Here is a 26,406-nt window from a genome sequence, read left to right on the forward strand (position 1 = left end):
AGGAACGGTGTTAGGCACCAGGGATAAATATACAAGATCCCTACTCCCAGGTAGTTTCGATCCTACTTGGACGGAGAGACAGACTTTACTTTTTAACCTTATATTCCTAGTTTATTTGTTAATATATATTAGTCATACAAGAACTGGGGTGTAGGCCATAGGTGTGGTTGAGGGGGTGATTCACCAGAGATTGGGGAGCAGAACAGATAGATTCATGGCAATACACTGCTGAGGTGAGCAACGGTGAGGCAGGAGAGGTCTGCTGCACCATGTGGGTCAGCTCCCTGGCTAGGGATTGAGCTCATGCCAGGGTACCTGGTGATAGCTTGAGAGCACTGAGACTTTAACCCCTGTGCCATCAAGGAGGCCAGATAGTATCTTTTTTAATAATAATTTATTTTTCCATCTCAGATGTAATCCCTGTAGGCTTCCCATCACCAAACCACCCGTGTGCCATCACCATAGTCCAGTGAGGCCAGCTAATCTTTTTTTTTTTCCACCTTCTATTTCTTGGATTTTTTTTTATAATATAATAGTTTATTTTTACATAATTTTGTACATTTTTTTTTCCATCTCAGTTGTAATCCCCATGGGTTTCCCATCACCGAGTCACCCGTGTGCCATCACCATAGTCCCGTGCACTTCCCTCCCCCATTTTTGATCCCTTTCCACCCCCACAAAATGTCTCTGGTATATGGTTGTTCATTATTCTTACTATTTTCTTGCCTGGTCCATTATACTCCTGCTATGAGTGAAACCCATCTGGTAGAGGCCAGATAATCTTAATGGTGATTGTGTTAATTTAATTAAAATTAAATGGTGTTAAATTAAAAATAAGCTGTGAAGGAGAGTGGAGTTAGAGAAAGGGCTTTCCAAGTTGGCCTTTGAGATGAGACCTGAGTGAAATGATGGTGCATCTCAAATGCAAGGGATGGCTGGTGCAAAGGTCTTGGGGTTGGATCTAATTGAGTATGGTATCAAGGGATATAAAGGGAGAGGAACAGCCTGGGTAGGGGACAAGGCAGGGACGAGGTTAGGCAGGACTGAGGGGGCAGGGTAAGGAGTTTGGATTTTTTTCCAAGAATGACTGAAATTGATTTTTTTGGTAGAGGACCGTGGGACCAGAGCAGAAGCTAGGAAAGCAATGAGAAGGCAGCTTAGTGAGAAGTGATGCATAAATGGCGTGAGACGATGTTGCAGTAGGTGAGATGATGCATAAGTTGGAAGAGGAGACATGGAGATGGAGCTAAGTGAGGGTTAGGAAGTCTTTTGGAAATGGATTTGGTTTGTGTATGAAGACAAAAGTCAAGGAGAACACGCTTGATATTGTTCAGCACTCCCAGGGTGTTGAAAGGATGGATAATGTTCAGGTTACAGACAAAGTGAACCAAGTGCGAATACTACGAAGATGGAATGAAATGTTCATCCAGCTGATGAAAATGTCTTAAAGGCAGTTAGTGTCATTTAATTCTTGATTATGTCCAGGTTTCTCAGCCTCAGCACTGATGACATATAGGGCCAGAAACCCTTCTTTGTAGGGACTTTCCTGTACACTGTAACAGGCTGATCAGTACCATCCATGACCTCTGCCCATCAGCTATCACCCTCCTATGCCAACCGGGATGTCTCCAGATGTGCCACGTGTCACTGGAGGACAAATAGCCCCCTATTGAGAGAACCAGACGACAGGAAGGAGGCATGGACAGACTTGGGAGTGGCCACTGGGAGGACATACCTGGGAATGATGCGAATGAAGGCAGCGTGGTGGGCTTGCTGCGTCACAGGAGAGCCCGTTTGCTCTCCCATGCAGAGCCCCTGGGAGTGTGTTCCTGTGGGCGTGCAGATGTGCCAGGGAGAGCAGCATGTGCAGACACGTAACATTTCTTGAGGAATTTCAGGGCCTCTACAGGTGCCAGTTTATATTTCAACTGAGACTTGTGCATTAAACCTCAGGAAATGAATGAAGGTTCTTTACAGAGAAAATTTCCCTAAATTTTTCTTTAAATAGCAAAGCCACCAAAGGCTTGATGTGATTTATTAAAATTCTATTTAAAGGCAGTTTCCAGGAACACACTTATTTTATAATACAAGGTATTTTCATGTACCATAACACCAGAAGAATGCAGATATACTCAACCGTATACATCCATGCTTGTGGGTGCTTCTTAACCGTCTCTTTGACTCCCAGGAGATCATGGATTGTTCTTGTGATCATGTATCACTGAGAAAAAACTGCACGTTCAACTCCGAAAGGTCACTTGTAAGACATATCCTGTTTTCGGTGAAGTCAGAATGTGAGAGACCTGAAAAGGTGTTTCCTAGAACATGTGAAACATGGACGTTTAGTAGCTGGGAGCTGATACAAAAGGGTCAGAGTCTTGAAACTGCTCAAGAGGGACACAAACACCAGGAAGTGAGCTCATTCAGGATGGAAGCCAGTTGTAGTATTAGTATCAATCATCGTGGTCACGGAGTCAGAAAGGCCTGAGCTTACTAGCTTCGACACCAGCATCATCTGTCTGCTGTTGAGAACCTTCCACTGGCGTAGAAGGTCGCCCTGGGAGCTGTCCTTCAGGGGGATATAGCCGCAGCGGCGTCCCAGTCACCACGTGCCAGGCAGGCCCTGTGTCTTGGTGTGTGAACAGGGGTGCCGGGATCCTGTTGCGGGTGGGAAGTTGGTTGTCACTGGGCAGGGAAAGCAGAGCAGGCCTGTTCCTCTCTGCAGTGTGAGGCTGGGGGATGCTTCCCAGCCGCTCCCCTGGGTGGGGCCGTCACGATCAGCCCACAAGACCAGGCCTGAATGTGAATTAGTCGCTCCCGGGGCTGACAGGGAGACTCGTGTGGCCAGTGTGGTGGGCGGGGCGTTATCAGGGACATACGATGCAGTGATGTGATGTGTTTCCTGCAGCAGGGTCCCTGAGGACAGAAAAGCAAACCAGGAGCATCGTGTAAAAGATGTGGGCAAGAGGGGACGAGGGTTTAAACCAGAACAGAGGAGGTGGGAGGCCCAATCAAGTGGTCTCTGGCAAGGAAGCCTGGCCGTTGCTGAGCTTCTAGCCTGGGCAGTGGGGAGAACAGGGGCACCTTTGCACTTCAGGTGTCTCCACCTTCACCTGTTTCCCAGCCCAGGTTCTACCTATAACAGCATAAGGCCCTGGGACCTGCAGCAGCCGGCATGATCCTTGCCTGGCCCACCCTCCTTCCCTTCTCTTCAGGAGCTCAAAGGACAGTCAGTCCTCAGTCCCGCAGTCCTTCTGCACAAAGGTTACTCTGAGCCTGGTTAACTGTAGTGGAGTGTGCCAGGATGAATAACCCGTCTGGAATGTGGCCTGTGGCTACTCTGACTGCCCCTGGTCATTTACATGACAGCTCCTCCTGGAATTCAGTGTCACCCTGTGCCATGGGAAGAAAGTGGCTTTCCTGTGTCTGCGTCAGGGAGGTGCTGGGGAAGCCCCACTCCCCACTCTGGGAGGTGAGGGTGTTTGCAGCATGCTGTCTCCTGTCTCAGAGGAACCGCTGCTGCTGGCTGAGCTCAAGCCCGGACGCCCCCACCAGTTTGATTGGAAGTCGAGCTGTGAAACCTGGAGTGTCGCCTTCTCCCCAGACGGCTCCTGGTTTGCCTGGTCTCAAGGACACTGCATCGTCAAGCTGATCCCCTGGCCGCTGGAGGAGCAGTTGTAAGTACTCACCCCCAGGGAACAGCGGGTCTTTGCCTCAGGGTCCAGGAGTGCTTTCCCGAATTGTTCTCTGCGGTGTGGGGTTTCCCAACCCAAGAGCAGGAGAGGGGAAAAGACTAACAGTTCAGAAATTGATCCTTGGGGTTTCCAGAGGCCTACATGCTGTACCTGTGAACAGCAATTCTGTTATAACAGTAATTATGATAGTCTTTTTGTTAAAGAACATCTTTATTGAAATGGCAGTTACTTAACACACATGTTGCCCACTTAAAATATGTACTTCAGTGACCTTTAGTGTATTCACAGTTTTATATCTATCACCATGACCAGTGTTTGAACACATGCGGACTCATCACCCCCAGAAGAAACCCCACAGCCCTGGGCTATTGTCCCCCAGTCCCCCTCTTTTCTCCAGCCCTGAACAGCCTCTGTCTTCATAGACTTGCCTTTTTTGACTGGCTTCTTTGATTAAACATAAATGTTTTCACACAGTGTTACTATGTGTAGCTTGTATTTCATTTCCTTCTATTGCCAAATAATACTCCATGGCGTGGAGAGATTTTATTTTGTTAATATATTTACCAGTTGATGGCCGTTTGGGGGGTTTTGCTTTTTGGCTATCGCGAATAATGCTGTAATAAACATTTATCTACAGCTTTCTTTGTGGACATATGTTTTCTATGTTAAACCATTTGATGAACTATCAGACTGTTTTCCAAGGTGACTGCCCCATTTTAGAATTCTACTAGAGATGTGTGAATTTCCCATACCCTCACCAACACTTGTTATTGTCTGTCTTTTGGTCACAGCCTAACAATCTTTGGGTGTGAAATGGCTTCTCGCTTGGCTTGGAGTTGCACTTCCCTGATGGCTGCTAACTGAGCATCTTTTCATGTTTCATTGCCTTTGTCTGTCTTCTCCAGGGAAATGGCTCCGAAGAGCCTGTGCCCACTTTTAAATTGGGTAGTTTTTATGATTGCCCAAGTTCATGGCTTTTCTTTCTTTGGGTTGGACAGGTCCCTGGATGCTGTGAGCTCCTAGTCAGATGGCCCAGCACCTCATCTTCCCATTTGTCCCTTACGTGTGCATTTATTCAGTAAACATTTTGTGTGTGTGTGTGTGTGTGTGTGTGTTTTGCCTGACTGAGCTAGGGGATGAGAATCTTGATAGGGTCAAACACTACCCCTGCTCTAAAGAGTCTCATTTGTTTTGCTCTAGGCATCTCTTACCGATCCCCTATTAGAATATTCACAGTTATAGTTGAGAGGTATAGATTTGCACTTTCTGGAAGGAAGGCTGTTTAACAATATGCATTAAGAATGAAACATTCTTCTGGCTATTGGTAATCAGAATGGGGCCATTATTTAGATAACTGAGTATCATCATGAGATTAACAGCATAGTAGTAAAAACTAGAAACGGCTTCAAATCCAGTGTGAGAGAATAGTTAAGGATATTGTGGCATTGCTGTGTGACATTTTTGCAGTCATCAAAGATTGTGTGTGTGTGTGTTATTTTAACCATGACTTTAATTTTTCTATGCTCAGTTGAACGATAACTCCATAGCCATTCACTGTTCCCCACTCACACTGTATAAGGGACTGAACTCAACTTCACATCTAGACTTGAGTCTGATACAAGTTTACAGACTAAAAAAGTTTTGATTTTAAAGCATAAAAAGGAAATTCTGTTGTTTTCCTGAAAAATCAGTCTTGTATTCAAATATATATATATTACTGTTGATATATCGTTTTAGGATTAACTAAGGAAAATGGAAATATGAATAGTAATCCTTTCTGTGTGTCTGTTGTTTAATGAGGAAAATAATTGTTTAATATGTTAAATAAAAAGTTACTTGTTTTAGAGGAATGATCACATTTTGAAGAAAAAAATAACTTGGGGAAATATCTGTGGCATAAAGCTTATTGAGAAAACTAAGCAGTAAAACCACATAGACAATATGATTCCAGAATTATTTTTAGAAAACATGTATATATACATAAGCAAACATTTATAGTGAAATATTTCCTTGGTTAAAGTGTTAAGATTATGGGTCATTTTTATTTTATTATGTATCCATTTCCAAAATATCCCTATTATTCTTACAAATTTAAATCATTGTTATTTTAAAAGTTCTTTGAAAAGGGAGTCTGGGGCATTTATGTTCTTGGTAGGATTATTAAAAATTAATAAAAATCCTTTAGTGCGTTTGATAGTGAGCACTTTAGAAGAAAGTGTGGAAACTTTAATTTCACTCAAGCTTTCCCAGTGAATCTTCCCTAGCTCACCCATGTAACTAATCTCTTAATTTGCTGGCAAACTCCAGAAGATATGTTGGACACTTGGCTAGAATACCAAGACTTGAGTTCTAATTCCAGTTCTGCTTCTGATTTTGTAACCCCAGGAAAGTAAAATAAACCACAAAAATGGAGATTTTGATATCTCTTTCTAGAGAAATTGAATGTGTGATATTAGAAGAAATATGTGAATATACCTTCTTTCAAATACAAAATTTAGGATTTTATTAAAAAAATAAGACATCTAGGGGCCCTCCCTGGTGGCGCAGCGGGTTAAAGCACAGCACTAAGAATGGAAAGTTACTTCCACATGAGATCGATCCCCGCCTGCCCCGGAGGTGACCACATGGCGCGGCAGACCTCTCCTGACCTCCCCACTGCTCCCCTCAGCAGTGTACTTCTTCAGTCGGCCTGTTCTGCTCCCCACTCTGTCTCTGGTGAATCCTCTCACCACCCCTGCACCTCTGGCCTGTACCCCAGTTCTCTATGCATATGTATGCATAAATAAATAAATAAGAAACTTAAAAAAAAAAAGACATCTAAATTTGGAGGTTCTGAGCTGACCGGCAGAGGTCCCCTACATCAGCTTTTTGTGTGCCTCTTTTCTGGACGGTGAGTTCAGGCGGGTCTGTGAGATGTGGCCCGGGCTGTGTGTGAATTGATCGGGTCCAGTCACCATCACAATCAGATTGTCTTAGCACAATAACACATTTTCAGATGACATTTGACCATCTGGACCTAAGGTCAGCAAGCTTTCTCTGAAGACCCAGATTGTACATGTTTTTGACTTGTGACCATATGGTTTCTGTCAAAACCATCAACTCTCCTGTGGAACTGTGAAAGCAGCCATAATACTTGAGCAAATGAGCATGGTGACCCAATAAAACTGATTTGCCAAAGCAGACAGCTGGCCTGGCTGTCGCTTGCCACCTTCTGTTTACACTAACAGTTTCAGAACCGAGGAAGCCTCCATTGCTCCTTGGGTTTCATTAAAATTCTTTAATCTACTTCCACAACTGACACAAACTCTTTGGTAGTACATAATGTATAAAGGAAGCCTGGCTGCGTAGTTGTTGAGTATTCAATTTCTCGTGGAGCTGAGTTCAAACTTTCTTATCTCCATATTCCCCAGTTTGATGTAGCCCTGAATGTGGTCAAGGTCACACAGAAAAGTAGGACTTAATCCTTATACTGATAAAGTGCTCCCCACTCACTAAGCCTCAGCGTTTCAGGCTGAACCCCAGGTTGTCTGCCGTTGGCACTTCTGACATCCTGTCTGCTGGTGCCGTGCTGGGCAGGGCCCAGTGTCTTATGAAATGTGTGTTACTTAGGGTCTCCTGGCCTGTTGCACACAAAGTAGAATGTAAAGAGAGAGGGTTGGCCATGAGAGCTTCGGGTCAGTCTGCTCTGAGCAGTCTGTTGACCTGCCCATTGGCTTATCGCTGTGCTGGCTGTCCATCAGGGAAGTAAAGGAAGAGCTTTAGGTTGGCACATACTTAGAACAGGGTCAACATACATCATGTAAGCTGTTTTGGCACAAAGGGGGCTCTTTTTCCAGCTTCTGGGGCTTCTAAGCTGGAAGTAAGGAGGCTCATCAGGCAGGAGAGCAGAGGGGTTTTCAGGCGCTTGGGGGTGTCCTGATTCCCACCCTTCAGCTTGCTGGCTTTCTCGGGAAAAATTTGAGTGCCTCTTTCTGTCTGTACCTCAAACCCTGAGAGAACTTTCTGAGGCAGCATATATCTCCCCTGGAGAATCTGTGATCTAGTTACCTGTAAGGCATGTCACCCCACTATAGAGCTATCACAAAGGGGTGAGTCAAGATCAAGGAAGCCTCTGTTACCTGAACTCTTAAAGAAGTCATACCAGAATTCCACACCACCTTGCTTCAGGGCCTTCAAGGTCTCAGATACCCCTGAATGAAAGTTGGCTGACATGGTGACATTTTGCACTCATTAAAAAAAATCTGTCATTCCCCCAGCGTCCCTAAAGGGTTTGAAGCCAAAAACCGAAGCAGCAAAAATGATACAAAAGGGCGAGGCAGCCCAAAGGAGAAGACTTTGGACTGCGGTCAGATTGTCTGGGGCTTGGCCTTCAGCCCCTGGCCCTCTCCGCCCAGCAGGAAGCTTTGGGCACGCCACCATCCACAAGCACCAGACGCCTCCTGCCTGATCCTCGCTACAGGACTCAATGATGGGCAGATCAAGATTTGGGAGGTGCAGACAGGTAGGCCATTTCCAGCTGGTGCAGGGCCCTGGGAGTGCGTGGGCGCGTGCTCATCTGAGACCAAGGGCTCGTGCCGGGCTGAGGGGTGTAACAGTGGCTGGAGAAGGGGCGCCGCGGCCTCTCCCACTGACGGAATGCCCCTTCCCTGCAGGACTCCTCCTCCTAAATCTTTCCGGCCACCAAGATGTCGTGAGAGATCTGAGCTTCACACCCAGTGGCAGTTTGATTTTGGTCTCTGCATCTCGGGATAAGACTCTTCGCATCTGGGACCTGAACAAACATGGTATGGGGTATTGGGCACCTTGGCAACGCCTTAAATATCACTTGCCTCTTACTTCACTTTATCAGTGCAGAACAGCGTCTTTGTTTCTGTCGTCTCTGAGGGAGCCAATTCGGACATTTTTTTCCTGATTGCCTCAGCTGCCCCACTCTGTGAATGTTTAATTCCAAAGGTTTACTGACTAAATCTGAATGCATACTTAGGATTTGTAGATAAAACATGTAAGAAATTTTGGTTACTAAGAACCCACTTTCACGCCGATTGCTATCACCCCTACTGAAGATACATGATGTAGAATAGAATAGGTGTTTTCCACCTGCACAGCACTGATTGACGTTGTAGACGGGTAATGCTGTTACGGCTTGGCCTGCCTGCTCTGGGTTGGCCTGTGCCCATGAGGTGCCAGCTGTACCTCCGCCAGTCGTGGTGACCACAGATGTCCCCATACATGGGCTGGCGTCCATGTGGAAGGCAAGGTCTGCCCAGGTGGACAGTCAGTGGGTACTTCCCGTTAGAATAGTCTCTTTGTCAAGCAGAATCTACACCCAGAATTCTCCTGGACTAGAAGGTGTCATTACATTTTCTTGAGCAACCAGGAAAGAGTTCCCTACCACCTAGGGTTGGTCCTTAATCGGAGAGGTGACATAGGCAAGAGGAACTTACTGCTAAGCCATTTCTCTCCCACATGGGTGGGGACAAAGGGCGGGGTGGGGGGGGGCGGAAGGAGGTGTCCGGGACACAGCACCCTCATCCGGATAATACAGAGGTGCTGGTAGCTTGACAGGGCTCCGAGGGGCACCTGCCCCCTGCCCGCTTAGCAGCGGAGTTGGGAACTGTCAGACAATGGAGTTGCTGTTTGTAGTATCCTCATGGAGGCCTCTAACCTCCGGAACTCTAGATGGGTCCTGAACATCCCTGGGGAGCTCTGTTGCACGTGGAGATGGGCTGCTGCTGGGAAGGTGTCCCAAAGGCAGCGCCATTCTAAGGAGAGTCAGGAGGCAACCTGTCGCCATCTGAGGAAGCCCTTGAAGGCACTCTGAAAATCACTGGGTGGGAAGAAGCGGGAGGAGGACTAGTGAAGGAGGATGAGAATGGGTGAAACGTGCTAGGGCAGTTATCAGAGCTATTTAAGAAGAGGGGAATACAGTCGTGGGCCCAGTGGGTGGGCCTCGCCCTGCGCACCTGCCTCAGTTTGTTCAACTCACGCCATTACCCGCAGAGCAGGCTCTGTTCTTATTTTACAGCTAAAGAAATCATGACTTACTATTTAAAAAAGTTTTAGTACTCACCCTTTATTTACATCCATAAATTCTTGAGTGTGTGTACCCATACACACCACTGAAAACTTTGTGCTTTCTTTCTGTGGTGCTCCCCAGCCTCTCCCTGGTCCTCCCATCCTGTGCATTCCCCCGTCCCTCTGTGACCTTGAAACCCATGCAGCCTCCTGTCTTTCTCTTTTCAAGAGACAGATACTCAGGCTCTCAAGTTTATGGGTTTTGAGTCATTGTTTCATAAACATAGGCTCACAGCCTTCATGTATTTTCTACATTTTGTTTTTTTTTCATTAGTGCTCTACAGAAAATCGAGAGCCTTAATTTCATCTAAATGAATAGTCCTGTCACCATTTACTTGCCAACCTTTTGTGAGTGGGCATTTAGTTTGCCTAGAACTAGAGATAGTGCGTGACCTCAGGTTATATGCTGAGTAAGCACTGGATCCAGGGTCAGACCTGCATGTGGCCTTATTCTGCACCCCTATCTGCTCATCCTCAGCCTGGTGCAGGCGGGAGGAAGGGAGATCCTTCTAGCCAAGGACTCGCACAGGGAATCTCCATCTGTTAAGTGACGGAGAACTGAAGATAAACTGTCCTGCAAATGTGGCAGGACACTCAAAGTACTTGAGGTGGTTGGGGGGCCTGTAAAAAAATGTTCTGTGCTTTGGAAGGGTACCTCATTATCCCATGTGCCTTGTGGACATGGGTGAAATTGTAGGTAATGACTTTTCCTGGGCATTAGAAAGTGGTACAAATAGATTTTATGCATTTAAATGACAAGTCCCGCAGTATTTTTCTTTGCATTGATGAAAGGGGCCTTGGGCTCCACTGTAGAGAACTGGACGGGTACACGGGGGAGGGCTGCTGTGACCAGTTCTTTAGTCTTGCTTCGTGGGTTTGAGAGCGGCTCATCATTTTCTCTTTTCTGCCAGGTAAACAGATTCAGGTGCTGTCAGGCCACCTGCAGTGGGTTTACTGTTGCTCCATCTCCCCGGACTGCAGCATGCTGTGTTCTGCAGCTGGAGAGAAGTCAGTAAGTCTCAACACTGAGGGCCATCTCCTTCCTGCTTGAGTTCAGCAACACGTGGGGGTCTGACTTAGGCCCTGTGTGTGAGGGTAAATAAACCAAGTGTCCTCTGCCATTGACAGATGCCCCAACAGAAGCCACAGTGGCCCACAGCCCCTCCCGAGGGACCTCCCTTTTGATTTGCACTTTGATGTGAACCAAGGGAGAGAGGTGGTGTTTGGAAGTGGATCGATTCCATCATCAGAGAGCTGTTTGCTCTTACAGAACGATAAAGGGATGCTTTTAAGGTTTATTTTCCTCTTGGAGTCTAAAGATTTTAAAAGTTGCAACCTACGTGTGTCCACACTTCCTTTGAACCATCTAATTTGAACCTGCCTAATTAGCATTTCCCTTTCCAACCATAAAATGTACAACTACCATTGAACTTTGTCCTGAAATCCTGTCAGTTGTTTTTTAAGGAGGAGAAGCCCAAGAACAGTTTGGGAGCAGTTTGTTTGAATTTTGTATTTGCATGGAGCTGTTTGCTCACTGTGACTGACTTGGGAAAGAAAGAGCTCACTATTTGGTACAGCCCAAGTAGTTAATCATTTACTTGAAGTTTGGAACTATGTGAAAATGCGAGTTTTCTTAAAGCAAATAAAATACAATCCTACTTTTTATGATTCGCAAGAAGGTTCAAAGTGATGAGCTGGGTCAGACGGTCACAAGGCCAGGTGTGGGAGGGTGGCTGTTGGCTACCCTGGAGTTCACATCTGACCCTTATTTTTGGTTTTAAGTGAAAGGACAAGGTAGCCCTTGGCTTAGTTCTCCATTTGCATTGATGGCTGTTTGCACTGATATACCTCAGTCTTCCTGAGACTCATGTGGTGTATTATCCCCTAAAGTCAGCTTTTTTTATGTCCATAGGCATTTAGACCTGTTACTTTATATAAACATGTGTGGTACATTCTAGAAGAGCTCTGGTGTGGGCTTCATCTGGTGGTGGGGCCCAAAGGGCACCTTCCGTACCTTTCTGCCACTTCCTCTCTGACCAGACGCCCGTTGCTCTCCATAGGTCTTTCTGTGGAGCATGCGGTCTTACACGTTAATTCGGAAGCTAGAGGGCCACCAAAGCAGCGTTGTCTCTTGTGACTTCTCGCCTGACTCGGCCTTGCTTGTCACAGCTTCTTATGATACCAACGTGATCATGTGGGACCCCTACACCGGCGAGAGGCTGAGGTCACTCCAGTAAGGACTGAATCCCCGTTTCCCTGGGCAGGGAGGGGGGGTGACTGATGAGACCTGCCTTGGCTTGACATGACCCTGCAAGAGGCCCACAGGGCAGCGGACAGCTGGGTCCACACACAGTGGGTTCAAGGCTTATTTGAAGGCACTGGAGGGAGGCTGTTTCTCATTGTCTCTTTATGTTCTCAAATTGGACCCAGTGTCTTCAGTGTCTTGAGGAGGTTGCTTGTACTTCTCTGGATTAAGCATTGCGAAATCTCAAAGTGACTCTTTCTTTCCATTTACTAATAACTGTAGTAACAAGTTCAGAACGATCCTCTCTTTGAAACTGTTATCTCCTAAATGAATTTTCACGCTCTCAAGACTTGGTCGACTTTTCCCCTTCATCTCTCTTGTTTTCTGAAGCAAATAATAGGTAATCCTATAATTACAACAGGCTTAGCCTAAAAAAGACTTTCAGTTTGTACTGTGGCATTAAAGTGAAGGGTGACCTACTTTGCATAAGAAAATTAGTACAGGGAGTTTTTGGAACCCTTCAGCCCTCCACCAAGTCACTCGGAGCCTTAGAAAAGGCACTTTTGCAAGTCTGCAGAGCTCAAGGTTTTCTGTAAGAGGGCAAGGTTCATCTTGATGTGTGCAGAGCCACAGTAGTTGAGCTGCCTGCGCAGGGATGAATGGAAAGCTGAGGAGTGGAGGGTGGCCATCATCTAGGCCGACTGCCGTTTCTTTTCTCCTCAGCCACACCCAGCTGGACCCCCCCATGGATGACAGCGACGTCCACATCAGCTCCCTGAGATCCGTGTGCTTCTCTCCCGAAGGCTTGTACCTCGCCACCGTGGCCGATGACAGGTAACCACAAGCAATCTGTGTACCCTCAGAACTGCTTGCAAGTAATGGGCGCATGACCCTCAGGGCTGGCCCCAGGGCTGCTCCCGTGCCAATGTACCTTTCTTTCTCATCCAGACTCCTCAGGATCTGGGCCCTGGAACTGAAAACTCCAATTGCATTTGCTCCTATGACCAATGGTCTTTGCTGCACATTTTTTCCACATGGTGGAGTTATTGCCACAGGGTATGTATCTGTTAGCTGAGCAGATGGGTGGCAGTTTCTGCTGACTATACCCTGTAGCTTTTTAAGGAAAGAAAGCATCCAGAATTTTCTGGCCTATGAAGAAATCCAAGATTACATAAAATTGTAATCTATTTTGCCAATATAGGTTATCATTTACATTGTAAATTTAACCTAAGTGTATTCAGAGAACTACAACTCATGTCCCCTTATAGGCCAAGTATAAATTAAGTTGCAGAACTTATATGGGAAGTTATAGGGTGAAGTGGCCGCCGCACAGTAGGTGGCACTCCTCTCCCACGTGGACTGCGTATGCTTGGGAAAGGGCGGTGCTGAAACAGCACTTTGGCATCAGCGGTGTCTTGCGTCCCACTGTCCAGTCTCCTGGCTGTGCAGCTCAGAGTTGAAGCTTTGACAGCCGTCGTGATGGGCACACGCGGTTAACACATCGGTTTCCTTCCTTTCAGGACAAGGGACGGCCATGTCCAGTTCTGGACAGCTCCTAGGGTCCTCTCATCACTGAAGCACTTATGCCGGAAAGCCCTTCGAAGTTTCCTAACAACCTACCAAGTGCTAGCACTGCCAATCCCCAAGAAGATGAAAGAGTTCCTCACATACAGGACTTTTTAAACAATGTGACCTAAGTCTTGTTTTTGTTTTGTGTTGGTAGCAGGATTGATCTTTGTGGCAAAGGAGTGTCTGAAATGATGGGCCAAACATCTGGTTGGGTTGAAGGATTTCTCTTTGGGATTGTGAGTAGAATGTAGCAAAACCAGATCCCAGTGGCCTAGTCATGGGCCTTTATCTCCATGATGTGTGACAGTCAGTCAGAGGAGGGGAGGCCGACTCCATAGCAGCAGCTCCTGACCCTAAAACTTCCATCCACTTATAAACAGCAATGTTGAACTCTTTCTAGTCATTTCGATTCAACGTGCAGTTATTTATGTTTTGATCAGTCACTGGGCCTCTGAGCCTCTGAGGTGGGAGCTCAGACTCGCCCCACTGGCATGTCTGGCTCCCACTGTGTCCTCACGTTGTGGCTTTCAGGTGCAGTGGCAGCTGTCCGTTCTCATCACAACCGCTCTCCTTCCTCTGGCCCTGCGTTAACCAGCAGGACCAAGGTTCCATGGAGCAGTCTGGGGTGGTGTTACTTAGCCTAGCTGGCCTGCAGGTGACTCACAGGCTGGGCCCCTAACGGACAGACACTATGATTTGGCTTTCTTCTCCCCTAAACAGTGGCGTGCATGTGCAGATGACAAGTGTGTCAGGTTACACGAGGATATATTCCTAAACTGCATGACTGTTCAATGGCTGAGTTGTCTGTTGTTTGCCATTCGTTAGCATATTTATTTGTATTTTCTCAACAGATGTTAAGGTACAACTGTGTTTTTCTTGATGGTATCTAAAAACCATAGTACTTCGGTTGAACAGTTGTGAAGATGTCTCTTAATTGCGTAAAGAATTGGTGTTGTCGTAACTTCAGCTGATATTCTCACTTTCGACGTCCGACTTTGCTGCTTCACCTCCTCAAACTCATCAGCCAGTTTCCACTTTACCCCTAAATGAATATAGCCCTTAAAAGTACTGTTCTCCTTTAGTGGCACATAGACACCTCATTCAAACAAAATCTGCCTTTGGAAAATTTAATATATTTTAAATTATTTTAAAAGAAATGCAACGTCTTATCCTTTGGCTTCCTAATGGTGTTTGATGGAGGCCAATGGGTCATTATGTTGAAAAACTAGGAGTCTTATACCACCTTCGTTGCTGAAGAAAAACATTTCAAGATGAGAAGCTTTCATCTGAAGGGAAAGTTTAAAGTTCTAGCTATTCTCATTAAGGGAAAAATAAAAATCACCTTCTAAAACGAATGAGTACAACAGGATAGTGGGGAATGGGCCAGGCAGAGTTCGGCTCCGTGGTTACTGGCGCAGTGGCCCAGAGGCCCAGAGGCATAGGCTGGGAGGCTCCATGGGTTCGGGAGGCCCCATCCAGCCAGCTCCAGCTTGACTGGTGACCTTGGCAGCAAGTTGTCTGAATGATGGAAACAACCAACTTCTTCCTTTTGATAACAGAAGAATCTGACACCTGCCTAAAGAACAGCCTCCAGAGGAGTTGACTCTGTGATAGCAGAGACAGAGGAGGCTTTCATGTAAATGCAAATTAACAAGTCAGCATCTTTACACCGAATAAGAAGTCACTTATAATACAACCAAAAAGCAGGCTGCTTTATTTTTATTATGAAGAACACTATGATAAATGCAATATAATTGCTATAAAATAAACTGCTACATTTGTACCAGTCATAAGTTCAGCAGTTGTAGGTTCAGGACCGGGCTTCATCTCATGCAGGTTCTTCCTGGGTGAAGTAAGGGAGGTTTGTACAACCTCTGACCTCAACAGCATCATTTTCAGTAAAATTTTCTCTACTGTCCAAACAACTAGAAACCTACTAGTAATGCTCTTCAAGAAGAGAAATAAAAACACCAATTTTTAAATTCAAGAGAACTGAGTCTGTTTTATGAGGGTACAAGTCACTTTGGGCAGAAATCCTTCAGTACTAATTTTAAGTAGGTAACAGATGGCCACAGATTAGATTTATAAACTTAGTTTGGGAGGTTTTCTGTTTACCTTGAATTGGAAGAAAGTTGGACCAGGTAAGATCTGAAAGCCTTATGTTCCAGGCCAAAATGGAATAGGCAGATTTCCTGTCATCTAAGTCAAGAGTAAAAAGCCTTAAGGTTGAAAAAAAGGGTATATTTTCCCCCCTCCAACAAAAGACAAACGGCAGCACAATACCACAGCCATACACGCGAGCTGGCACAGCTGTCTAGGGCCTGTCCCCACGTCCGGGACGGCTGCCCAAGACCTGTGGTGATGCGGCAGCATCTCTGACCCTGAGCCCGCTGTCCGAGCAGGCTCCACCTTTAGGCCTCTGTGACGATCAGGTCTCTGGTGACTTGGAAGGCAGCGATGAGGGAACTCAGCTGAATCTTCTCGTTGGTGCCAACAGAAAGCCTGTACCTAAGAGAAATGAAAAGAACAGGCAACAACATATCACAGCAGCTGCCTTTGACAAGTGAATAGAGATCAAAGAGAAAGTGTGCTAAGGCAGACAGGAAGTAATGAAAGTTTATCCTGGACAGGACTCTTGTATACGTCCCCTTTCCATCTCCTGTGCCACAATCTGATTCAGACTAGTGAAGAAAAATTCAACAAATTGTTATGAATAGCAGAACTCTGTTCTAGCTTGCACAGATAGGCAGGACTTTCAGGCCTATCTTCATCAGAGGAACTGTAGTCAAAGGAACTGTAGTCAAAACTTTTCTCCTCTGAAGTCACTGGGAAGCTTGGCTGAGGCATCTGTGGTGGTGCTGGGCACTGACCTCCCATCTTGCCGCCTTTCCAGTGTATGGTCATTGAAAGCAAAACCATGATCTTTACCACCTACTGATGAGAACTGACCTAATTTATGCACAGAGAACCAGTGATGGCCTGTGGTGACATCTGTTTTGAACCCAGTGCTTTTTCTCTACTTAAATGATAGCTGTCGGCTTCACTGGGGACTAGTAACTGTTTACTGAACCAGGCAAAGCGGAAAATTGAGTTCATGCTGACTGTCCCCCCAGTATGCCGTAGCATGCCAGATGCCTTCCTAACAGCTGGAGTGCTGGGCCCCAACCACCTAGTGTGAGCCCGGAAGTGGGCCCCCCATGCAGCACAGGGACTGGGCCGAGGCGGGCACAGAGGCCAGTGTTTATCCACACATCCTTCAAATCGGGAGCACCTCACACCCCACCACAGGCCGCTCGACCGCAAAACACTAGGCTACACCATGTATGGACAACAACAACAAAGCTGAAACCAAGAAAGTAGACAAAAACAATAGGGAAAAAAGGGGAAGGATGAGAGTGGAAATACTCACTCAATGTCGGCCATCTTGGTCAATAAATGTATTCGAACTGAAGATGGAAAGTCAACTGGGAGAAAAACAAGATCAAATGAGCGAGGTCTGTCACTCCCCACACTGAACGAAACATCATAGAAAAAGTGTGAGCTGCAGAGCACGAGGTCACACCTCTGAAGTACAAACTGCAGGTTTCCAGTTCATTCACTCTGTTCTGCGATGCTTCGGAATGGAGCCCAAAGGGAAAGAAAGCACTGAGGCTTCCACAGCCAGGTGGAGCTCAGGGCGCCCCACACTGCCCTTTTATAGCAGTTGGGCAGCTCTCGTGACCCTCACGGCCGAGTTCTCACCTGACATCCCCGTCCTACTAACAGTTGATTTTAAAAATCCAACTCATGCTCCACTTCCACCATCAAAGGGCGGGACTGGCCTTGGGCTGCCCTCGTCCGCGGGCAGAGGTTAACATGCCAGCCCCGGGGAAGAGGGCGCGGCAGGGCGCTGGGGGATGAGAAGACTGCGGTGGTCTCGCCCCAGGGCCTCAGCGGAGATGGTCTCGGGGATTCCTATGTGCGGCTGAGGGTGCGAACAGCTCTGAGCTGAAGACACAGCGAGCACAGTGCTCTCGAGGTGGCCACCTCTGAGGCCAGGTCCCCCTTCCTTTTGGGGAAAATACCCCCAGAAATGGGAATTAAAACATACCAACTGCTATAAAATAAAAACCCTCAGAGGAAATAAAGTCAGCCACCGTGAGTTTCTACTTACTCCCCAGCAATTTTAGAGGTCAAAGAGGCGTCTGGGAACAAAGTTTTAAATAGCAGCACATCAAAACTAAAACAAGGCGTCAGGTTTGTATTTGCTTTTCTTTGCTTTAAAATGAAGCCTCGTTTTTACTGGGACCAGCCTCGCCCCCAGAGCAGGCCACCACCTCCATGGCTTCTGACGCAGGGGACAGCCCAGTTACCTCTGTGCACAAACAGGTGTATCTCTGTCAGGATATCATATAGCGCCAACCCCTTCAGAGTTTTCAGCTCCATAATATCTAGACAGATGCAGTTAAGGCAAAGGGAACAAGTCCCAGACAAATGTGCTGTGGGGAGTCCGGCCGTGAGGGTGAAGCAGGCCTGTCAGCTGCAGCCCAGCAACTGCTCTCTCAACTTAAAGCTGCCTGTACTAGGCCTCAATTCTCCTGTTTTCTAGCCAATAAGGGCTTTCTGAAAGACAGGGTGGCAACTCTGTATCCCCCAAATGTATTCATTTCACTACCCTGGCCTTTTCTTCCACAGAAAAACACGAGTCGACTGACTACTTGAAGATAACCGCAGCTGCCCTGCCTAGGGCTGACTGCTGTCCCGCCACCTTGGAATGAAGTGACCTCAAGTCCAGGTAACGACAGGCCTCGGAGAACTTTGGGGCCTCAGCGCCAAGTGCCCACTGCACCCAGACAGCCTGCTCCGTGACAAGGTGACCAATCCTATCAGCTTGTCTCTGGCTAGCAGTGTGTGGTGAAGGCTACAGCCTGAGCTTTCAGGGCCAAGTTCAGGCCTCAGGCACTTCATGTGCCCAAAAAGGATACTTCTGTAGGCCGTGGTGAAGTCCTGATTCAGCATCCAGTCCAGAATGTTGGCGATGTCAGACTTGAGCGGGTGCCCGGTGCAGGTGTACACCGTCTCCTCTGTCACCTTCCCAAAGGCCATATTGGTGCTCTGCAGATGGGGAGACGCTGTGGCGGCGGCCACGCTGCAGGCAGGCCAGGGAGGCCACAGCAGCCGCCACACAGTGGCGCCAACCCTGTCCTTTTACACCAAGAGCTGGCCTGGCTGCGCTGCTTGTTAGCGGTCAGAGCTGCAGAATTCGTCCCTACCTTTCCCTCCTTTGCCACAAATTATTCTTTGGACTAATCTCAGCACACAGGTAGGGGGAGTCTGGCACACTGGGAGACCAGTTGGAAATGTCTCGGTTTGCAGACGGCGCTGCCGTTGCTGGGTGGTACGGTACCTGCAGTATGTTCAGGGCCCGCCGCATGTCTCCGCTGGAAAGCGTTACCAGCGCTTTCATCCCGTCTTCACTTATGTCGACTCTGCAAGGAGACAGGCAGAGGGATGTAGAGGTGCCTGAGAGCACCAGCCCTCTCCCTGGAAACCAGGGGGCCTGGAAGGGTCTAGACTTTAAAATAACGCAAGAACGAACGGGAGGCGGCGTCAACAATCCTCTGCCAATCTAAACGAGCTAGAATTCACTCTGCTTTTTAGGGATGGGGGTTTGGCATTAGTAGTCACAGCCCACTCAGCATCGAGCATTGAGCAAGACCCATATTTAGGACCAAAGCACGTAAACGGGGCTCTGCAGTGTGTCCTCTGGCATGATCCATGGTCACAGGGCAAAGCACTTCTTTTCAAATCAGCAGCAGCTTGGGTTGGCTACTTGTCTGGCATCAGCTTACACAGAATGTCATGTCTCAGAACTTTCCCTTCTAGTCAAAAAAGGCTGGAGGCATCTTAGCAGAAGGGACTTGGCAGCATGGAGGTTCCAGTGACAAAAGAAGAGTAGGAGGAAACTGGCACGTTTCCAGGGGAGGAGGATGGAATCCAGAAAAAATCAAGAGAACCGAGTGGCTTTCAGGGAGAATGTCTGTGAGATACCAGAGAAAGTGACAGCAGAGCACAGCCCCGGATGCTTACCTGGTGCTAGGCACCCCGCTAAGTCCCCACAGGCATCACACTCTGCAAGTGAAGCAGCCAGGCGCCCCAGACCCTGCTCACAGCACCCCCAGGCCCACCCTCTCCGGCTCCAGGTACTCGCCTCTCTTCTCCTATGACATGTTCCAGGCGGGGGACCATGAGCTCGGGGGTCAGGGGGCCAAAACGGAACCGCGTGCATCGGGACTGCAAGGCGGGGATGATCTTGGACAGATAGTTACAGATGAGGCAAAATCTGGTATTTTCAGTAAATTTCTCAATCACTGGCAAGGAAGAAGAAAACCACCGGCTGTCAGAGTCCATCCGACACTGCAAAGGGCCCAGAGCCCCCGCCCCTGCTGTGGGCACCCGGAAAATGCAGCAAACAAGGCAGCTAGAACTTACGAGGGCAGACAAGTGGGGGTGCGGCTACAACGAGAGCCCCAGGTCAGGACTAGAAGCCACCACTCTCCTCTCCCAGCTGATGGACACGTCACCTCCATGAGACCCTCCGGATCTCACTGCCTCCTTTTTTATAAGAGTCGCCTATCCCGGCACTCTTGCCACCAGGTCACTGAGACAGGGGAGCCCGGACCCCAGGCTTCTGCATGAATTGTCTGGCAGCTTGGTAGTGCCCCACCTCTATCGAGCAGGGAGGGGATGGCCTTTTGCAGACTTCCCAGTGGACTTTGTCCACGAGCCTGAGAGCACTCGCGGCAGCAGTAGCCCAAATTCAGAGATGCTTATGACACTGGTTTCATGGTGTGGGGACCCAATGTTCTCGCTCGGGGATCCGCCTCAACTCGCAGGAGCTCCCCAGAACAAGATGCCGCAGACAGGCTGCCAAAGCTTCTAGGGCCAGAAGACTCTAACTGTCCTCCTCCTCCTCTTAAATATGGGCGCCTTCCCTCCTGGCTGATTACCTCAGACTCTTAATGAAAATGATTATCAATGTCCTTTCAAAGAGATAAGAGCACCAGGCTGCTTAAGAGAGACAAATCACAGGACACTCTCCCTTCTCTGCCAAATCATCCCTTGGCTAGTCTTCGCTACTTCATCATTTCACTTAAAGTCAGCTTTCAGTGCAACTCAATCTCTGGCTTTGTTTTCCTGACTATTTCGCATCTAAGCACAAAGGTCTCTCCAGCAGTTCAGGAATGAAGGGCTTCCCATGACTTCCCACCCCAGAAACTGAACACAGTGGAAAACAGGGAAAGAGCAGTGTCTGACTGTATTTTAAGAATCCCACAAGGCGAATCTCCTGAGGCTACCGAGGAGGGGAAACCACCCGCACACGAGCCACCCCACACCTCCTATCCAAACTGCCTACGCTCTCCCCACCAGCACCTGTGCTCGTCAGCGGGCTCACCTCTCCGCAGGGCGTTCTGGGCGTCTTGAGTCATGGCGTCTGCTTCATCCAAGATCACTAGTTTAAAGCCTTTCCTGGGGAAACAGAAGGCACCATCTAAAGATTTCCTCAGCGTCACCTGAACTTCCAGGACAAGCCTATGTCTTGACCTGGTGCCATCCGGGTCTCTTGGAGTGCACTTGGCCAAGGACTCAACCCAAGTGGGCACCTGTGGGCCCCCTCCCTCCCCCAGCACACCTCTTTCAGGACACTGGTCTCTCTGGCACGCTCACCTTTCTCTCCCTCAGCACCCCTCTTCTTAGTATTGCTTTTCTCCCCTCCTTCACTCATGCCTGTCTCTTCATCGTTTTTTTTTTTTCTTAACTGCCACCCAAGGTATCCATCCCCATCTCAACTTCTTTGTGTTTCAATTCAAATTAGCTCCCTAGTCTTAGGATGTACTCAGTCCTCAGTAAAGCAATAAATAATGTTCGTGCCTCCCCACATCACTTGCTAATGCTAATACAGGTTTAATATCTGCTTTTAAACATTTCCTGCTGCCATCCCCAGACTGTCTCTTTTTCATGGATGCTTTTGACAAAGTCATTTTTTGTTTAACCTTTACAAGCTGGCAATAGGGAGGATTAAAAGTATGAAGCTATAGGGTCCTCCCTGGTGGTACAGTAAGTTGAAAGCAGCCACTGCTGCACGAGTTCAATCCCCAGCCAAGGAGCTAACCCACAGGGCGTGACAGACCTCACCTGTCTCACCCACTGCTCCCCTCTGCAGTGCATTTCGGCCACTCCACTGTCTCTGGTGAATCCTTTCACCCACCGCACCTCTAGCCTGTATGCCCAGTTCTTGTATGCATTAAAAAAAAGTTATTAACCTCTATTATTTCACTGATCAAAATCTCCAGGGAGAGAAATGATGCAAATAGTTCTTACTTAAATATTGTTCTTGTGCTAGCAAAGCTCAGGATGGGTCCCCGAACGATATCTATTCCTCGGTCATCTGAAGCGTTCAGCTAAAGGTGGAACAGAAATCACAACAAAAAATATGTTGGTGCTCTGTCTGTGACCATCTGTTTCAACCCAGCTCAGCAAGCCCTTGGTCTCTCGGAATAGTGACAGTTTATAGAGACAAACACGACAAGAGAATGAGACCACAATTACACTTAAACCTCACAACTCCTGTGAGCATTACATTATATTCTAAAAAGCAAGTAACTTTTCCCTCCCCATTCTGAACACAGTCACTGTCATAAAACACAGGCATAATTAACTGGGCTCTGGCGTAAGCAGAGTGGTGCTAACTTTAGCTACTGCAACCCATAAGTCACCGAGTTTTTAATTCATAAAAGCACAAATGTCAGCAGCAGCAAGGTTTTAAGTTGTTAAAAGGTAAGTTAAACATGTTTTTCTTGCAAGAGTCATTTAGGATTTGGTCATTTAGGGCCACACACTAAATGACTCAAATTCAACTGGATGAAAAACTTCCAAAAGGCAGTGATGGGTCTGGGGAAAACACAGGGCCATGCAGTACCCCAGGGACTAGGGGGGCCCATTGCACTCCCTCTTACGGGGCTCCAAGGGGTGTGGTGTTGGTCCGGGAGGGCTGTGTGATGTGCCTTGCAGAGGGGGATGCTAGCAGCCTGTGGGGACTCCCTGTACCCAGCCTGACTTCTGTCAGGGCCCCTAGTGGCCAAACCCAAGTAGGAACCAGAGGGAAGGAAACTTTCAGGGCACAGGGCTCAAGGGGCATGGACAAGATGCAGCTACCTAGAGAGGTCACCTGCAGCGGTGTAAGGGAGAGCTGGCAGCAGTAAAGAAACACAACTCTACACCTGGCCTGTATCTCACACCCATCCAAATCAAAATACCAACTACTGAAAACAATGAGTTGAAATATTTTGCATCTGCGGCTTTTCCTCCAGCAGAGCAACTTCTTAAAAACTAGCAGAGTAAAAATTAAGATACCGGAGGCCTTTGGAATTGGCCTATTTAGGAACTGTCCTATTTACCTCCAAGACCATAGAGCCAAATTCTTTGTCTCTGTACAGCTGTTTGGCACAGGCTAGGATGGTGGATGTCTTTCCCGTCCCTGGAGGTCCATAGAGAAGCAGATGTGGCAGCCGGTCTTCACTGATAAATTTTTGAACTGAGGAGGAAGAAAAAGAAACACTGACAGTTTCCGAGAGTTGCCTCAGTCGTCATAGTGGGTCCTTGTGTTGGTTGGTTGCAATTCAAGTCACAGGACTATGCAGGTATGAAAATCTGAAGCACCGCACTCTTTAACAGCCACATTCCATAAATTAGCTCAATTGGATTCTTGAAATTTTTGAACAGCAGAGACGGCATCGCCAACAAATATATCTAGATCCTCAACCTAGGATAACAGCACTTGACACATGTATACTTACTGGTACTCAAAATATCCTGATGAGAAATGAGATCATTCAGTGTCTGTGGCCGGTATTTTTCTACCCTGGAATACAATTTAGCATAGATTGCAACATATATAAAAGCAAGAACATTTCCGTTATGTGCAACAAGCTTTTTTCATATTTTAACTAAAAGGAGAAGAGAAACAAAATGCTTAAAGTTTAATACAGATCAGTGATTCTCAACCAGTGGCCATCTTGTGGGAATATTTCGCATCATGGGGAGATTTTCCATTGTCACAAGGTGCCACCGATCATGAGTAAGCACCAGAGATGTTGCTATACACCCTACAAAGCGCTGGCCAGCCTCTGCCCCCTCCTCACCCTTGCCTCACCCCTTCCCCAAGTATCTGGCCCAAAATGTGAACTGGGTTGAAAAGCTGCTCTGAGTTCATGTTCCCAGCCATCTGTCTTTAATCCCAGCCTGAACGGGCACCTACTACTACAAAACACGTTCAAGACTGCTCTAGTACCCTAATATGTCAGCTCACCCATGGAGTGTTATTCCACATAAAAGAGGTGCTACAACATGGATGAAAGCTGAACGAAAGACAGACACAATGGCCACGAACTGTGTGATTCCATTTACATGAAAAATCCAGGACAGGCAAAACCCTCAGATAGTGATGGCTGGGGCTGCTGGTAGGTGTTACAGGGCAGGGGGTTTCCCTTTGGGGTGGCTTTTGAAACTAGATCGTGGGGTGTCTAAACAACGTTCTTAATGTACTTAATACTACATGGTCACCAGTATAAATTATATGGTATGTGTTTTTAAGCACAATATAAGAAGCTGGGCTCATTCTTAAGCAAGAACTGAAGGGTTCTCCAAAATTAAGCCAAATCCTATCAAAGTCCTTAATAAAGCATCACAGGACATAGCTAAGCAGTATGATGATTAGGAGTGCAAGCTCCGAGTTCAGACTACCCGAGTTCAAATCCAAGGCGGTTCCTAGCTGCATCTCAGGCAAGTCCTTCTTCACCCTTCCGGGCAATTCCCTCCTGTGCAACCTGAGCTTAACACCTACGGTGCCCGCCGAACTGAAAGCCAGACTCAAATGAAAGTTAACTGGGGAGCGCCGCGACTACCACTATTTCAGTTTGCAATCTGACCCCCACACACAGGGAAGGCAGAAAGTCGGCCAACGAAAGTCAGGAGACGGAGCTCGAGTCCTCGGCTGTCACCCAGGCGCGAAAGGCGCTTTCCCACTGGGCAAAAGCAACGGGGAGCCGTGGCCGCAGTCCTAACTAGCGCGGAGGGTGACGGGGCGCTGGCGGGGTAGCCAAGGAGCGCCGTGGGCTCGGCGGGCGCAGGAACCGGAGTGTGGGCCTGCGGGGCTCGCGCCGACCCCCTTCCCCGCGGCGGCCGGGCCTCCTCCTACCAGGGCAGGTTCCTGATCTTAGGCGCTGCGGGCTGCAGCTGCTGCTCGTTGCCCGAGGGCTCCATGGCGGGGACACGAAGGCTTTCGGGTCGGCGGGGGCGCCGCGTGCCCCCAGGGGTCCGCACCGCTGCCCGCAACTAGCAGTCCCGGGGCCCTCTTAGAGTTCGCGCGCAAAAACGGCTCTCGCGAGACCTGGCGCCGGCGGCTTCCGGCTTCCTCCTCTCGTCCCGCCCCCGCTCCGTTGCTCGGGCGGCGGTTGCCAGGTTACGGAGGCGCAGGCCGCCGGCCTCCAGCGCGCTCCGCCTTCCAGCCCGCGCGCCCGGCTGCGGGGTGTCGTGAGGGCTTCCCGCGCGCCCAGGGAGACGGGGAGCCGGAACGCAGGGGCACCCCCTACAGCCAGTGTCACCACTGCACGTTCAGGTCTTCTGGCCTGAGCCAATTCCGGCCATCACTAGTGTTCAAACGGCCAGAGCTTAAAAATCCCGAGGAAAAGCACCCCCAAATGACACTGCCGGTTCTTGAATATAGATGCCGATGCGGAAACGCTCATGACACCTTGCGCCCGGCGCTGGGAGGTGAGTACTTCGAGTTGAAAAACAGCTTCAAACACAACTCCAAGCTGTGTCCCAGATCCGTGTCCTACCGCCGCACCCCCGCCCCCAACAAAGTTCAGAAAACCAACCTCCAGCAAGAACGGCAGAGTGAAATTTTTAGAACTTTACTTCCCGTTAGGAGAATATGTGTAACTGGAATGGGCGAATTAATAAGCAGAGCATAGGGTCCCCGTGACCCGGAGGTAATGCAGGGAAGAGGCTTTAACATTTTAGCTACCCCTGACCCACCCACCCCCACCCCAGGTGAGGGATTATGGATCACTTGTTTGTTTTTTGTTGGGTTTTGTTTTGGGTTCCCCCCCCCCTTCTTTGCTGGGCTGTGTATTCCAGTAGTGAGCGTGGGTTACATCCATAATCATTTTATTTTTTACCATAATCATTTTATTTTTTAGCCAGACAATACTGGGAGAAGGTGGGGCAGCTTGTGTTCAGTAGGTCTGGTTCAGAAGTAACTGCCCTTGCATCTTACTACATCACTGTCACCTGCCTTAGGAGCAGACTAGAGCCACAGTGGCAAACTTAGCTTGGCGACAATGCGTTCCCATGAGCCCCCAGAAGAAGTGAAAGGAGAGCAGCAGTATTGTAGATAAGCGCAAAGAGCAGGGACAGAAAGGAGTCGGGCACGTAGTGTGGCCAGCAAAGGAGCCTTTACTGGAGCGCTCCGGGCAAGGTTCACTGACCTCCACAGGGTGGGAGAAGTCACACCCAGCCAGAGTCTGGGGGGTGGTTTAAGGGCCTTTGGGACTCAGTTGGGTATGGGAAGATAGGGGCTGGGTGCAGCTGGGCGGAAGGTGGGTGGAAGCAGTTGGTTGTTTTAGGCTCTGGGAAGATAAATGCAAGGACAAGTTTCCAGGCCCCTTCTCCGCCTCCCTGAGTTGCCAGGAGCCCATGTATTTCTTGGGCGACCTTTCAAGAACAGGGATGTGACTTGTGGTATGACAGAGCTCCTGCTGTCTGCTCCCTGCAGTGCCA

The 26,406-nt window shown here is 48.3% G+C and overlaps 2 protein-coding genes across 3 annotated transcripts; one reads left to right on the forward strand and one right to left on the reverse strand.

Annotated features, from left to right (window-relative positions):
- Positions 1-3,473: 3,473 nt before the first annotated feature.
- WSB2 (WD repeat and SOCS box containing 2) lies at positions 3,474-14,550 on the forward strand. Its single transcript, XM_012730974.1, has 8 exons — positions 3,474-3,677; positions 7,952-8,196; positions 8,348-8,479; positions 10,682-10,782; positions 11,831-12,003; positions 12,739-12,849; positions 12,964-13,071; positions 13,536-14,550. Exons 1-8 carry the CDS (start codon positions 3,490-3,492, stop codon positions 13,696-13,698), a joined length of 1,221 nt encoding a protein of 406 aa, XP_012586428.1. The 5' UTR covers positions 3,474-3,489; the 3' UTR covers positions 13,699-14,550.
- Positions 14,551-14,648: 98 nt separating this feature from the next.
- Positions 14,649-24,982, reverse strand: RFC5 (replication factor C (activator 1) 5, 36.5kDa). Of its 2 annotated transcripts, none has more exons than XM_004691003.2 (11): positions 24,821-24,982; positions 23,421-23,485; positions 23,022-23,158; positions 21,946-22,025; positions 21,020-21,093; positions 19,775-19,934; positions 18,971-19,052; positions 18,549-18,678; positions 17,937-18,014; positions 16,994-17,048; positions 14,649-16,092 (listed from the first exon to the last, which is right to left on the reverse strand). In XM_004691003.2, exons 1-11 carry the CDS (start codon positions 24,883-24,885, stop codon positions 15,996-15,998), a joined length of 1,023 nt encoding a protein of 340 aa, XP_004691060.1. In that variant the 5' UTR covers positions 24,886-24,982; the 3' UTR covers positions 14,649-15,995. The 2 variants fall into 2 exon arrangements, with proteins under 2 accessions (XP_004691060.1, XP_012586429.1); XM_012730975.1 differs by lacking the exon at positions 24,821-24,982 and adding an exon at positions 24,367-24,609.
- Positions 24,983-26,406: the final 1,424 nt, after the last annotated feature.

Source organism: Condylura cristata, unplaced genomic scaffold (assembly GCF_000260355.1).
Source record: "Condylura cristata isolate star-nosed mole 26May11 unplaced genomic scaffold, ConCri1.0 scaffold00029, whole genome shotgun sequence".
Classification (NCBI taxonomy): Eukaryota; Metazoa; Chordata; class Mammalia; order Eulipotyphla; family Talpidae; genus Condylura; species Condylura cristata.